Source organism: Leptonychotes weddellii, chromosome 7 (genome assembly GCF_054177405.1).
Source record: "Leptonychotes weddellii isolate Sample4059 chromosome 7, ASM5417740v2, whole genome shotgun sequence".
Classification (NCBI taxonomy): Eukaryota; Metazoa; Chordata; class Mammalia; order Carnivora; family Phocidae; genus Leptonychotes; species Leptonychotes weddellii.
The window spans coordinates 133,299,300-133,314,664 of NC_138375.1; the positions used below are offsets into that span (position 1 = coordinate 133,299,300).

Below are 15,365 nucleotides of genomic sequence, written 5' to 3' on the forward strand. Positions count from 1 at the left end.
GGGTGGCTGGGTGATAGACATTGGGGAGGGTATGTGCTATGGTGAGCGCTGTGAATTGTGTAAGACTGTTGAATCACAGACCTGTACCTGTGAAACAAATAATACATTATATGTTAAAAAAAAAAAAAAAAAAAGAAGATAGTAGGAAGGGAAAAATGAAGGGGGGGGAAATCGGAGGGGGAGACGAACCATGAGAGACTGTGGACTCTGAGAAACAAACAGGCTTTTAGAGAGAGGGGGGTGGGGGATGGGTTAGCCTGGTGATGGGTATTAAAGAGGGCACGCACTGAATGGAGCACTGGGTGTTATACGCAAACAATGAATCATGGAACACTACATCAAAAAAATAAATTAATTACAAAAAAATAACACGAAAGATGGGAGAAAAAGGAGTTAATATTTTAAGGTACTAGCAATAAAGTCTAATAGTTAAAGAAGAATTAACAAGCATTAGGATGAAAATAAAGCAAGAGAAGGCAAAATTAAAGACAAAAGATAATTTAAAGCAGGTGAGTAAAACAAAAAATAAATGTGAAGATAACAGATATCCAATCCCATACATATTATTATTTTTTTTTAAAAGATTTTATTTATTTATTTGACAGAGAGAGAGAGCACAAGCAGGCAGAGTGGCAGGCAGATGGAGAGGGAGAAGCAGAATCCCTGCTGAGCAGGGAGCCGGACATGGGGCTCGATCCCAAGACCCTAGGATCATGACCTGAGCCGAAGGCAGCCACTTAACCGACTGAGCCACCCAGGCGCCCCTCCCATACATATTAGTAACTGGTTTAAATATCCTATTAAAAAACTAAGATTGTAAGACTGGATTAAAAAAAAATCCAACTAGGGCGCCTAGGTGGCTCAGCTGGTTAAGCAACTGCTTTCAGCTCAGGTCATGATCCCAAAGTCCTGGGATCAAGTCCCACATCAGGCTCCCAGCTCAGCGGGGAGCCTGCTTCTCCCTCTGACCCTCTACCCTCTCATGCTATTTCTCTCTCTCTCAAATAAATAAATAAATAAATAAAATCTTAAAAAAAAAATCCAACTAAATGCTTATTAGAAGAGAAATACCAAAACATAGAGAAATATAGAAAAGAATGAAAAGGATTTATCATGCAAGCACTAACCACAAGAAAGCTGATGTATATATCAGACAAATCTTACAATATTAGAAAAAATAGACTTTCAGATATTTCATATTGACAGAAGGGACAGTTCTCCAGGAACATATTACAAATCTACATTTGCACATAACTTCACAATGTATAAAGTAGAAACTGAGAAAATGAAAAGCAAAAATAGAGAAATCTTAACAATCCTAGTAATGTATGTTTGTTCACACACCACTCTCAATAACTCAGAAATCAAACCGTTAAGAATGGAGATGATCTGGGTGCCTGGGTGGCTCAGTTGGTTAAGTGACTGCCTTCAGCTCAGGTCATGATCCTGGAGTCCCAGGATCGAGTCCCACATCGGGCTTCCTGCTCGGCGGGGAGTCTGCTTCTCCCTCTGACCCTCCTCCCATTCTCTCTCTCAAATAAATAAATAAAAATCTTAAAAAAAAAAAAAGAATGGAGATGATCTTAACAATCTGATAAACAAATCTCAATTAATAGACTTGAAAATAGCATACCCAACAATGACAGAGTACGTATTATTAGTGCATACAGAACATTTACCCAAACTGACCTTATATTGAACTGTAAATGAATGCATTGCACAAGACTGAGAGCATTCAGAATATGTTCTCTGAACTCAGTAGAATTAAGCTGGAAATGAACACCAAAATACCAAAAAGATACTTAAAAAATCCACACATATTTCTAAATTAAGCAATACATTTCTAAATAACTGATAGAGGAAAGAAAAAAAACCACAACAAAAAATTAGAAAATAATTTGAATGATAATAAGATGAAATGAAACTGATGCAGCTATAGTCATGTGTAGAAGGAAATGTACATCTCAAGAAATTAGAAAAATAGCAAATGAAACACAAAGGAGAAGGAAAGAAATAATAAAGACAACAAATCAATAACTTAATAAAAACTGATAGACTTCTAGCAACACTAATCAAGAGAGAAGGCACACAATAATTATGTGTGTGCCTTACTAATTACTAATTATCACTAACGACTAATTATCAATAATGATTACTAATATTACTAATTAATTGCTAATATCAATTACTAATATCAATAATGATAAAGATGACATCAGGACAGATTCCACAGAGACTTATAAGAACAATAACATAATAAGGAAACTTTATGCTAATAAGTTTGGGCACTTAGACAAAAGGCTCAAATTCCTAGAAATGTGCAAAAAAAGAAACAAAATTTGAATGGTTCTACATCTAATAAATAAATTGAATTTCATTTTAAAACCTTCTCACAGGGGTACTTGGGGTGGCTCAGTAGGTTAAGTGGCTGACTTTTGATTTCAGCTCAGGTCATGATCTCAGGGTCCTGGGATCAAGCCCCGTATTGGGCTCTTTGCTCAGTGGGCAGTCTGCTTAAGGATTCTCTCTCTCCCTCTCCCTCTGCCCCTCCCCCAGCTTGTGCTCACTCTCTCTCTCTCTCTCTCAGATAAATAAATCTTTAAAAAATAAATACATAGAAACTTCTCACAACGAAATTGCCAGGCAGAGCTGGCTTCACTAGTGAATTTGTCTAAACATTTAAAGGAGAAATAACACCAATCTTACACAAGCTCTTTCGGAGAACTGAAGAGAACAAACGTTTCTAATCGGTTTTATGAAGTTAGCACAACCTGCCAGATCTGATGAGGACAATTTAAAAAAAAAGAATCGCAGACCATTCTTTCTCATCAACACAAATGCAAAATTCCTAAAAAAAATATTCAGCAAAAGGAATATAAAAAAGTGATATAAAAAAGGATAATGGAGGGGCACCTGGGTGGCTCAGACATTAAGCACATGCCTTCAGCTCAGGTCATGGTCCCAGGGTCCTGGGATCGAGCCCCGCATTGGGCTCCCTGCTCAGCGGGCAGCCTGCTTCTCCCTCTCCCACTCCCCCTGCTTGTGTTCCCTCTCTCACTGTCTCTGTCAAGTAAATAAATAAAATCTTAAAAAAAAAAAAGGATAATGGATCACAAATAAGTTGAAATTCAACGTTGTCTTCACATTTCAATCACCCAGTGTCATTCACCATATTAACAAAATACAGGAGAAAAATGGTATCATTCTTTCAATAGATGCTGAAAAGGCATCTGACCCAATTCAATACCCAGTCATGATAAAAACTCAGTAAAGTAGAAGTAGAACATAACTTCCTTAATCTGATAAAGAGTACCTACAAAAAATCTACACAAAACATCACAGTTAATTGCAAAATACTGAAAACATTCCCCTGGGACTACACTGAAAAAAAAATGTCTGTTATCACAATTTCTTTTTTTTTTTAAGTTTATTTAAGTAATCTCTACACCCAAAGTGGGGCTCGAACTCATGACCCTGAGATCAAGAGTCACATGCTCTTTGACTGAGTCAGCCAGGAGCCCTGTTATTATAATTTCTATTTAAAGTTGTACTAGAAGTCTTAACTGGTGCAAGTAAAGAAAGAAAAAAAATATCATTATTCTCAGATAATATGATTATATTCATATAAAACAACAAAATAATCTACAATCTATTAGAATTAATAAGGGAACTTAGTAAAGTTGCTGGACATAAGATCAATATATAAAAACCAATAGTCTATCTATATATCAGCAACAAATAATTGGAAAAGAAAACTTTCAGAATATTTTATAATTGTATCAAAAACAAAAAATACTCAAAAATAAATATAATGAAAGATGTGCAAGAACCATACACATAAAATGACAAAAAATTTCAGAGAAATTATAAAGAAAACCTAAACAAATATAGGGATATAACATGTTCACAGAATGGAACACTACCAATTCTCCCCATTTGAGCTCCAGACTCAGGCCAATTCTTATTAAAATCCCAGCAGCAATTTTGTGGAAACTGAATAGTCAATTCAAAAATTCTAAAAGCAAAGAAAAGAATAAAGCTGGAAGACTTATATCATCAATTGTGAGACTCGTTATAATGTTAGAGTAATTAAAACAGTATTGTATTGGCATAAGATTAGACAAAAAGAATGAAACAGAATAGAGTCTAGGAACAGTCCTGTATTCCAACAGACCAATGCAAGAGATTACAGAATCCAGAATCAGACTCATGCACATGTAGTCGCCATATGACAAAGGAGATACTGCAATACAGTGAGGAGAAAGACCGTCTTTTCAGTAAACCATCCTGGGGCAACTGGATACCCATATGGAAAACAATGAACGATAAATCTTCCATGTTGATTTCAGACCAAAGTACGAAAGACAAAAGAATAAAGCTGCTACAGGAAAACAAAGATCTTCATGGCCTTAAACGTCTTATGTAGGACACAAAAAGCATTAACCACAAGGGGCAAAAAGACAAAACAAAACAAAACCACAAAAACCCACACCCTGATTAACTGGACTATCTTAAAAATTTAGAACTTATTTGTCAAATGACACTATTATTCAGAGTGGGAAACAACATTTGCAATACACATACATATACAAGACACTTGAGAACTCAAATCCCAAATAGGCAATCCTATCAATCAATAAGAAAAGACCAGACAACTATATAGAAAATAATGGAAAGACTTACAGGTACTTTACAAAAGAGGATATTAGGGGCGCCTGAGTGGCGCAGTTGGTTAAGTGTCTGACTCTTGGTGTTGGCTCAGGTCATGATCTCAGGGTTGTGAGATCAAGCCCCCCAAGTTGGGCCCTGCACTCAGTGCGGAGTCTGCTTGAGATTCTCTCCCTCTCCCTCTGCCCCTCCCGCTTATGCTCTCTCTCTCTCTACAATAAATAAATCTTCAAAAAAAAAAAAAAAGAGGATATTAAAGAGATTAAAAGTAAAGATGATCAATTTCATCAGTCGTAAGTTAAAATACAATCAGATACTCCATAAACCCTCTAGAGTGGTGGGAGAAAAATTTAAATGGTAATACTAGGTGTATAGGAGAATGTGGAACCCTCACGTACTGCTGGTATACCACTTTGGAAAACTACTTGGCAGTGTCAACTAAAGCTTGCATTCTCAAGAACATAGCACTCCTAGTTACATACCCAAGAGAAATGTACGTTTATATTTTCTAAAGGACGTACAGGCATGTTTAAAGCAGTACACTTCATAATAGCTCCAAGCTAGAAGTGAATCAAGTGTCTAGCAACAGTAGAAAGTAGAAATGTTGGTAGGTTTACAGAGTGAAATATTGAAAATTGGTGAGAATGATCGAACTATTGCCAGACATGGATGAATCTCAAACATACTGTATGCACAGAAGAGTAGATACTGTATGATTCCATTTATATAAACTTTAAAAACAGGCAAAACAAGCCTATGGTCAGGGTAGTAGTTATCTTCAGAACAAAAGAAAGAGAGGGGATGGCAGGTTTCTGACATGCTGGTAATTCTATTTCTTGTCACAGGTACCAGTTATATAATATTTACATGGCAGAAATTTGTTGAGTTTGACACATTACTATAAAAAAAATATGAAAAAAATCCGGCAGATGGCTTTCAAAAAGGATACTGTGGCTCAACAAAAATAACCAATTGCTGGCTTTCTTTTCTAGCAGCTGCTGGATAGTTTTATCTATTAAAGCCTTTTCTTGATTGTGATAATAAAATCACATCATCATCTACGTTTAAGAGAATATTTGTCTTCTGAATGTTTAGTGTTCCAGGAGAACACTCATCTAATCAAGAGGGGAGTCAAATGCACCCCAGTTTCCCCACACTGAAGATGAACTGAGGTCAGGAGAGACTGGACCCCACTGAAGATCTAAGCCGGCAGGATCTGCTCTCCCTGGGGCCTCCAGGTCACTTCAGGGTGGGTTGAATTAAGAAGCAATACCCCTAGCTGCACTGTCTCACGTTACAAAAAACACAGTATGGTCTTAAACTATGTAACTCCAGAGTTTCATGCAAGGCATGCAAGTGGTGTGATCCAAGCCCCTTTCACAATGTACTCAAAAGGTCACCCCTAGGGAGGGATCAGAAACTAACTCAATTTACTTCCAAATCACCTAGAGTTTCAGGAACTGGCACCATCACGTACATGCGGAAGTGGGGAGTGGATTATGGAGCACTGGTTTAAGGTCAGTTTACAAAAGCCTTTAGGCCCCCACATCCCTTCCCCAACTCAGAGGAGCTCAGGGACTCCCTCTCCCAACTTGGGAGAAGACTGGAGGCCTTTTCTCTTGGAGGGAGTAAATCGAAGGTGCTGTGGACTGAAGACACCAGGGCAGCTGGTGGCAGGAGAGCAGTATTAGAGACTCAAGCCCCGCTCACCCACGAAGAGTTTCCAAAAAGGACCTTGAACCTCCCCCACCGTTTACCTGGGTAGACAATCAGGGACTACCAGATAGCGGAGGAAAGCTTCTAACAGGAAAGAGATACCAAATAATCAAAGAGAAAAATTCGAGGACACAGGGCTTATGAAGGGAGAAGAAAATATTTTCAAAAATCATTTATCTTTAGAGGTAAAAAAATTTTAACTATAAAATGTGAATACCAGCGTACAAATAAAGCAACATCCAGAGGAACAAGAGTTCTTGGAAATTAAAAAATGATGGCAGGATTTGAAACTCTGAGAATTCCCGCTGTTAAACAATTAGAAAACCAGGGGGGAAGAAAACAGAGAGAGAGAAAAACAAACAATTTTTAGGCAATGGACAAATGACAGGGAAAGATGGAGATCCTTAGAAGAAAGGAAACAGACAAGGGAAGGCCTAGGGATTTAGCCCGTGAGGACAGTGTCCAGGTCACAGCACAGGGACCAAAACAGCCCAGGAGGCTCAGTGAATTGAAGTGACAGGGCTCAGTATTCGGGGAGGCTGAGGCAGCTAACATTTGTGGCCCACTGAAGAGAAGCTGTGGAAACTGAATTTGCAGTTTAATACCTTCCCATGAGGAAAATTCCTGGCCTAGGAAACTTCACTGAGTTGACCAAGCATTTAACGAAGAAATAACACCAATTCTAAACAGATTTTCCCGAAAAATAATAGGGAAGGGGAAATGTCCAAATTCATTTTATAAGGCTAATGTTACTCTGATGCCAAAAACAAAGATATTGCGAGGAACAGATCAGACTAATCTATCAGGAATACAGATGCAAAAATTCTTAACAAAATGTTAGCCAATTTAATCCAGCAATATTTTGAAACAATAAATCAAAACTAAGTTGGGGTCTTCCGGGAATGCAAATCTGGTTTGATATTTTAAAACTAATAAATGTAATTGATCAACCATAGCAGCATCATAATGATTCAGAAAAGCATTTGAGAAAAATGCAATATCCAGTCATGATAAAACTCTCATCAGATGTGTCAGCTTCTTCAACCTGACGTCAGAAGGGCATCTACAAAATAATCTACACCTGACATACTGAATTGTGAAAGATCAAGTGCTTTCCCCCTAAGACAGGGGACAAGGAGGGATGGCCCCTCACACAGCTGCTGCTCAGCGTGGTGCTGGAGTCCTACCCAGTACAGTAAGGAGCACCTGGATCTCATGTCCACTGAAAACAGTTTCCCAGTTTAAACACACAACTAGTACACAACACGGGATTCCTGCTTCTAGGCACATACCTTACTGAAACCGTATGTCTGCAAAGAGCATATGAACTAAAATACATCCACACGAAGTAGCCTTGTACTGGAATGTTCATAGCAGCTTTAGCCAAAACCTGAAGATAGCCCAAATGCTCATTAACGACGACTGAACAGAGCTATTGCCATATGACAGGGCGCTAACTCAGCAACAGCAGAGTTTCTGACACGTGAAACGGCAAGGAAGAGTCTCAGAGATACTGCGCTAAGTGACAGAAGTCAGACACAGAAGGCTACGTGTCCAATCCTATGAAATCCTGGCAGATCAGGGTTGCCTGGGCTAGGGATGGGGAAGGGGATTAACTGCAAAGAGATCAGAGGGACCTCTTAGGTTAGGGATAGCAAAAACGTCATTATTTGGAAGCAAACACATCAAATAATCAGCTAAAAGAAAAGTGGCTATCTCTCCAGAGGGAAGAATGGGGAAAAGGGGGGACAAAGGGGCCACTCGTTTTTTTGTATTAAACACTATAGTTTCATGAAAGGCATGTATTAGTGTGATAAAACTTAATACCAAATATAAGAAGAACAGAATAAACTCTAAGAAAGTCAGAGGTAAGAAATAAAGGGCAAAAAAAAATCAATGACCTAGATCAAGGTAAAATAGAAAGGATCAGCAGAGTCAAATTTTCATTAAAAAGTCTATTAAAGGGGCACCTGGGTGGGTCAGTCAGTTAAGCGTCGACTCTTGATCTCAGCTTGGGTCTTAATATCAGGGTTGCAGGTTCAAGCCCCATATTAGGCTACTCAAAAAAAAAAAAAGTCTATTAAAAAGCAAACCTCTGACAAGATTTTATAGAAAAAAAAAGACAAAAGTTAAGTACTATTAGAAATTCATGCTTCCATTCAACAAATACACACTGGGACCTGGTGCGCTGAGGAAAGAAGAACAAGCAAGACCAAGTCCTTCCCTCATGGATCTAAGGGTACAAAGGACCATTTCAACACGACACAAACAGCATGAAGATAAAGACCATTAAGGCAAAAGACTGATACATTTTACTTCATTAAGAATTTCTGTTAGTAAAGAGAAAAGAGAAGCTATAGGGTGACACACATATTAACCGCTAAAATACTGGATTCCTGAATACATAGGACTTTTTACAAATGAGTAAGACAAACATAAACTATAATAGAAAAACGGGCAAAGAATATGAACATGTAAGTCACAGAACACAAATTAGCAACACACAAAAACATATTCAATTTTACCAGGAAACAAGGAAATGTAATTTAAAAGCACAGGGAGATACCGTCTCGCAGGAATGGGACTGGGAAAAAGTCTAACAGTTCCCAATTTTGGCAAGAACGTGAAGTAACAAGAACTTGCATCAACTATCAGTAATCTGGGAAAACCTAGCAGAGCTGAAGAAGCATCTACCCTTAAAGCCAGTGTTTCTACGCCTATGAAGACGCCTAAAAAAGACTCCTGCAGGAGGCCCATGTGTCCGAGGAAACGTGCATAAGAATATGCGGTCAGCAAAGTGTGCAAACAACCTACAGGCCCACCAGCAACAGAACGGAAAACCTGCGCTATCGCCGTTGGGGCTATCGAAGTGCAGGGCCATGCACCTCTGCAAGGGCTTGAGAAGTGCAACCCGTGGGCGGGGTCTGCTCTACACGACGTGGGTCAGACGTGAAAGCGTGCAGAGCCGAGCAGGACTGCTCCGAGCTACAGAGAAACGCGGAAAGACCACGACGAGCAGCATGGGGCTGCGGGTACTACTCAAGCCAGTGGCCGGGTTGGGCGGGGGGCAGTGACGCGCCCGCACACGGCTCCACGCGTGCCCCAAGTTTTGTTTCTTCCGCCGGACAGTGGGGCACGGGTGCTGCGCCCTACGCTTCGTAACTGTCACAAGATACCACGGATCCTCTTTCGTATACAGAATGTACAGCCATCAAAACACATTTATTTTATTTATTTATTTTTATTTTTTATTTTTTTTAATTTTTATTTATTTATTTGCGAGAGAGAATGAGACAGAGAGAGCATGAGAGGGGGGAGGGCCAGAGGGAGAAGCAGACTCCCCGCCGAGCAGGGAGCCCGAAGCGGGACTCGATCCCGGGACTCCAGGATCATGACCTGAGCCGGAGGCAGTCGCTTAACCAACTGAGCCACCCAGGCGCCCCAAAACACATTTATTTTAAAGTAAAACAAGGAAATGACCACAAGCGTAGAAATAAAATTACAACCTGTAAGAGATGTAACTAAGAGCTGGATCTCTGAAAAAAATTCCCAACAAATTTAAGAGGGGGGGTGGGAAACAGCAGATAAGGCTGGAAATGAGGAAGAAGACACACTATAAAGTGTTAAATTTTTAGATGAATGCTATGCCCAGTTGTAAACGAATATACTTCAAGGCTCAAACAAACAAACAAAACCCCCCAAAACAAAAAAACAATAAAATAAAACCACCAACAGTTTAAAGCTAATTGGTAAAATGCACAACCAATGTAACAGAAAGAAACCTCAACAGATTAATAAATATGGAAGAACTATAAAAAGTCATTAGCACACAACCTAAATTAAGGGACCAGGTGGTTATCTGTAGGTTCACTGAGTAAACAATTTCTAGGTGACTGAAGCTATTTTGCAGGAGGGGAGAAAATGAGTTTGAGGGTCAGATGGGTTTCAATACTGGCTTCACCCCAATCCTGACTTGCCAGGAAATAGCAACATTAAATCTTTCCAAATGTGTTAACCATGCTGAGGCCTGGTTTTCTGTAAGTGGGGTTGATGTGACTTGCCTCACAGGTTGTAAGGACTGAATGGGGCAATTCGCCTAAATTCCCTGGGAAAACACCCAGCACGGTGATGGTCCCCAGGGGCTCAAATGCCAACTCTTTTCTCCCTCCGCTAGCACAGGGCCCAGAGAAGAGAAACCTATCAGAAGGACTTTTTCTTCCTACCACTGAAAGTAAGTGTCTGTTCTAAACCAAGGGTAGCTGGTGCAACAATGGAGAAGTTCTAGATGGGTTTTTGAAGTCCCAGTCAGTCATTATGAAGTGAAACAGAAATAAGAAAAAAACCAAAACTAAAAATGATCTAATGAGTGCTTTAAGAATAGTAATAATGAGAGAGTGACAAGAGGGTGATAAGCATTTGGAAATGACTACCATTTCTCCATAGCAGCAATTCTGGCTAAAAAAAAACAAAAGAGAAGATGGTTCTATTCAAAAGTAAAAATATATCTTCCATAGATAATGAGAAGAACAGCTATAAAACTTCACTGGGAAGTGTAAAATAAGACTTCTTCCCCTGCCTGATCAGTGCTGACCACTTATCATCCCTCAAGAATCGGCTCAAGGTTTGGGGTGTCCAGGCAACTCGGGAATACGAGGTGCTGGACCCTGAGGGTCGGGAAAGGCACCTGGGAGGGCCTGAACCCTGACCACCTGGTTTTTCACATCATTACCTACACCTGACTATCAAACTGCTTCTAGACATAAAACTCCTCTATCTTCATACTCCCCCCACCCAAGTGCAAGAAAGAACTAGTGGTAATGATGGGTAATGGAAGAACGGATGATGTTATGCTAGAGTGGCAGGACAGTGGATGAATTTCTCTTGCTTAATTGCCCCCCCCTTCTTTTGTTAGAACACTGCTTGCATAATACAGAATGAAATACTAAAAATGCCTTAGCTTGGGTATAATAGAACATACAAATTCAGAATGCTACTGCAGTAAGTTAGAAGATATTTTTTTGGATAACTGAGTTTTAGAGTTAAGACATTTAAATTCCATAACAGATTGGGTCCATAAATCCCTGCCTGTTTTGCTGGGTGAAAAATCAGTACCAAAAGGTTTTAAAAAAATACTTTCCAGCCTACAAAATGCCAGCCCAAAGGGAAATGTCGTCACGTCTTGGATAAGGCAATATGCTCCCTACAATATTCAGGAGCAAGGGGAGGGGCACCCCTACTCCTGCTCTTAAGCTACCGGACCCACAGGGCCCCTTGAGACAAGTAACCACCACCAAACTGTCATGTTCTCTGTATCCTCAGGCTACAAGTCTCTGCCACCCAGCAGGTGCCAAGTGAGCAACCTGGCAAAGTATAAACCTGGCCACATTCTCATGGTGCTTCCAGCCGAGTGTGGTGCTGACAACAGGCAGAGAATAATTAAATGCTGGCCGAATATATGTACATACAGATGAACAAATACGAAGGCGGTTGAAGAAGTGTGCAATGTTTAGCCAGAAGGTCTGCCTCAGAAGGCAGATGGTTAGCCGGCCCATCACACCCTGCTGTGTGTAAGCTGGCACGGTTCCTCACCACCGAGAACCGTGAGCAGAGACTGCACTGTCAGATGCTAAAAGAGACATGGGCTGGTGGGAGAGGCCCGAATTACACCGGAGGCCTTTTCCCAACTGGAGACTATTAATCTACGCCAAAGAAGGGAGAAGAAAATTCATGGAGAGGAGAGCCCACATGCACAGGGGGACCAGTGTGGCAACCAGATATTGTGGTGAATGAGAAGGGAAAAGATGACGTTTCGCAGTCCATGGGCCTGGAGTGTTTGTGGGGTCCCTCCAGGTGCCTCCCACACGCAGGGCTCTTACCAAGACAGAAGCTTCCCGATGCATCCTCCAGCATCCATTCTTCTCCTTTTCCCAGCTGGGAAAACAGCTCTGGTTGAGGTCCTAAGAGTCCTGTTTTTGAGGGGGAAATGGACCACATCTGTTCATACCAGTGATAAAATCATTGTAAGGAGGAGACCTGGTCCTCGGGACTTCCTGGGAAAGGTGACCCGATAGGAAGGCCAGGGGACAGGCGAGTCCCCAGAAGGAAGAACAGACGGTTGGGGCCTGACGCCAACCATCTGTTCCCATGTCCTTCTCCCTGAAGGGCTGAAACGGAGAGAGGATTCAACCTCATCGCCTTCGAAGCATCTGCACTTAGACTCCAAAGGGGTCACGTCCCCAGGACACCAGGGGTAGGCATGCAGCAGCCCTGAAGAGAACATCCTCCATCAGCCCACTCCCAGCCCAGTCTTCTGTGTGGAACCAGTTTAAGAGTTTATAAGGGTCCCAAAGGGATCCCCAGATGTGAAGATCAGCCTTCGGAGGCCCCCCGCTTACCCAGTGAAACCAGGTTGCTGTAGTTCTCCAGCATCACATCCCTGTAAAGGGCCCTCTGAGTAGGGCTTAGCTGTGCCCACTCGTCCCGGGTGAAGAGCACGACCACGTCCTTGAAGGTCACTGATTCCTGTAACAGCAAATCCCATCGCTGGTGACCTGCGGCGACCCCCTCCCATGGCTCTCTGGGAAGTGCTGAGCCTGGCAGTCCCCAGAAGCCGGCTGAGAGGTGCGGGACTGTTAGCATAGAGCCCGACGGTATTCTGTGACAACGTAAGCATTTCCTCAGGGTCTCCTAGGGGCCAAATTTTTATCAGACCTTACTTCCTGTCTTGAAGAAACACGTATTGTGGAGAAGATATGCTTCCTCAGCACTGAGACTTCATACTTGCTGTTCATTTTGCCCTGGACATTTTCTCCTATCTCCCTCAATCTGCCCAGCCCTGCCTCCACTCCACCCCATGACCAAGTCCTACCTAGGCCTCAGCCTCCACATTTCCTTCTGGGCAGAGCCTTCCTCAACTCCTGTGCAGGCCCAGCAAAGCACCGTCCCACTTTATTGTGAGTTCTCATTTGCTTTCGGATTCCCCCCACTGGACTGTTAACTCCAAGAAGCTAGGGACTGTTTCCACATCTCTCTTGTCTTCCTGGCACGTCTTGGAGAACATGGCCCAGCACCTATTACTTGTTGCTTAGCAACTCCTGCTTGTCTTCAGCTGCTCACCTGCTCACCCCCAACACACATACATGGTTCGCACAGGAATAGTCATTCTGAACAATATGACCTTGTCCCCTCTGATCACAACTAGTGCCTTCCCCGGAACCTCTTGGCTGAGAAGCCAAGAAGCTGGTGTGCCCTGAGAAGAGTTAAGGAGAAGCCCAGAGAAGAAAGCCAATATACATATACATATATAAATATATACACATATATATCTCTCTATTTATACATGTACATATAGGAGCAACGGGGTCAGGCCTCCAACTGAGACTGGATTAAGAGACAAGCTCTTGGTCAGGGTGAAAAAACAAGCACACCCTTTTCAAACCTCTACATTCAAAACTTTTATAAGGCAAATTGGGGGCGGGGAACCCTGCAGCAACTCCCCACTCACCTGGACCATGGTTGGCAGGTGCCTGACGGCCATTCCTTCTTTGATAAGCCCTTTCAGGGATTGGCAGAGCAGGACTTAGGCTAGAAACTTCTACACACCTGTTATGAGGAGAACTGGGTTAAAAGAGATCACAGGACAGTCCAGACTGAGGCTGGGAGCATTCACGTCCTGGGAGTCCTCCAATACCCCGAAGCAGTAGATTCTTAGTCCCTATTTGCTCCCAATTCTCTCTCCTCTCTGAGGATAGTTCTGCTGGCCTCCACTGTAAAGGGAATCCCTCGGCATGCAGCCATTCCCAGCCCCACACTTTCCCCCAGCATCTGGATCAAATCCGCCACATCTTCCCTTCTGTATCTTAAATACGTTGGCTTCTCCTTGCAGAAAGCACCCTTCAGTCCCAGATCTCAGGCTTTCTGCCCACCCTCTGGCCTTTGCCCTTAAGTTACCCTGACAGGTCTCAACAGAACTTTCCCCCCTGCCTGGGAGGGGAGTGGAAGAAGTGGGGAAGGATGGTCTTCCTTCTCCTCCAAAGGCAAGCTAAGAGGGCTGGATACTCACTGTCAAGGCCTCTCAGGCCAAGCCCTCCTCCGACCTCAGGCCTTCCCCCCTCAGCGGCCCGGTGTGGGTGACAAAGAGCCAGAGGAGGGCGAGAGGCAGTGCATTTGTGTGGCTGGGTGGCGGGGAGGGGGCTGGGAGTCTCATTCCTAGAAGCCACCCTCCGGCCCCCTGCCCGGTCCCCGCGGGAGCTGCGGCTGCGGCTGCGGCTGCGGCTGCGGCTGCCCCGGCCTCGGCGAGGTCCGCAGACGGGGCTCCGACACAGCCCGGAGCATCACCCCCGGAGCGTCCACCGGCTTCCCGGAGTCGGCTCCTCCGAGACACACGCAGAGGCCCGGACCGCATCCTCCTGCACATGCTCTCGCACATTCCGACCCTAAAACCAACAGCCCGCACCTGGCCGTCCTCCCCTTTCCTCTTCAATCAAACCTCAGCCATACGTCCCGGGAAGTTTGGGGCATCCGATCAGCGTCCTCCAGAACGGACTACGACCCGTACCTCCTCGGCCTTCTTTCCCCCCGCCCTTGCCCGCCGGCCCGACCACCCCACGGCCGCTCCCGCTCTCCCGACGCGGCTCTGGCCACCGTGCCTGGTCACCACCGGATTGCCCTTCAAGGAGCCTCTGCCCGCGGCGAGGAACCGCAACCGCCACATCGCAGGCGGAACACAATGAGCGGGAGTCGGCAGCCCGGGTCGGAACTGCGCTTGCGCGTTGCCGGGGGAGCCGCGGAGCCGAATACCCGCGAGTGCGAGGGCTGCAACCCTTCGGCTTCCCAAGACTCCACTTCCCAGCGGGCGAAGCGGCGGCGAGCGCCACCCCTGCGCAGGGCCGAGAAGGTGATACCGTGCGCCTGCGCGGACAGGGCCTCGCCCTTCAACACGACTCCTGGGTGCTTTGCGTGCTGAAACTACATTTCCCAGA

General features: G+C 43.5%; 1 protein-coding gene across 2 annotated transcripts in view; it reads right to left on the reverse strand.

The window, feature by feature from the left end:
• ZNF454 (zinc finger protein 454) overlaps positions 1 to 15,221 on the reverse strand; it is a 23,920-nt gene extending 8,699 nt beyond the window's left edge. The window contains exons 1-4 of one of the 2 annotated variants that reach the window (XM_006746841.3): positions 15,033 to 15,221; positions 13,889 to 13,986; positions 12,780 to 12,906; positions 12,261 to 12,350 (exon numbers count right to left, since the gene is read on the reverse strand). In XM_006746841.3, coding sequence (XP_006746904.1) covers positions 12,261 to 12,350; positions 12,780 to 12,906; positions 13,889 to 13,921 — 250 coding nt within the window. In that variant the 5' untranslated portion in view covers positions 13,922 to 13,986; positions 15,033 to 15,221. Of the gene's footprint in view, positions 1 to 12,260; positions 12,351 to 12,779; positions 12,907 to 13,888; positions 13,987 to 14,839; positions 14,977 to 15,032 lie in introns of those variants that run through there. The other variant, XM_081827307.1, reaches the window with a different exon arrangement.
• Between the last annotated feature and the right edge of the window lie 144 nt (positions 15,222 to 15,365).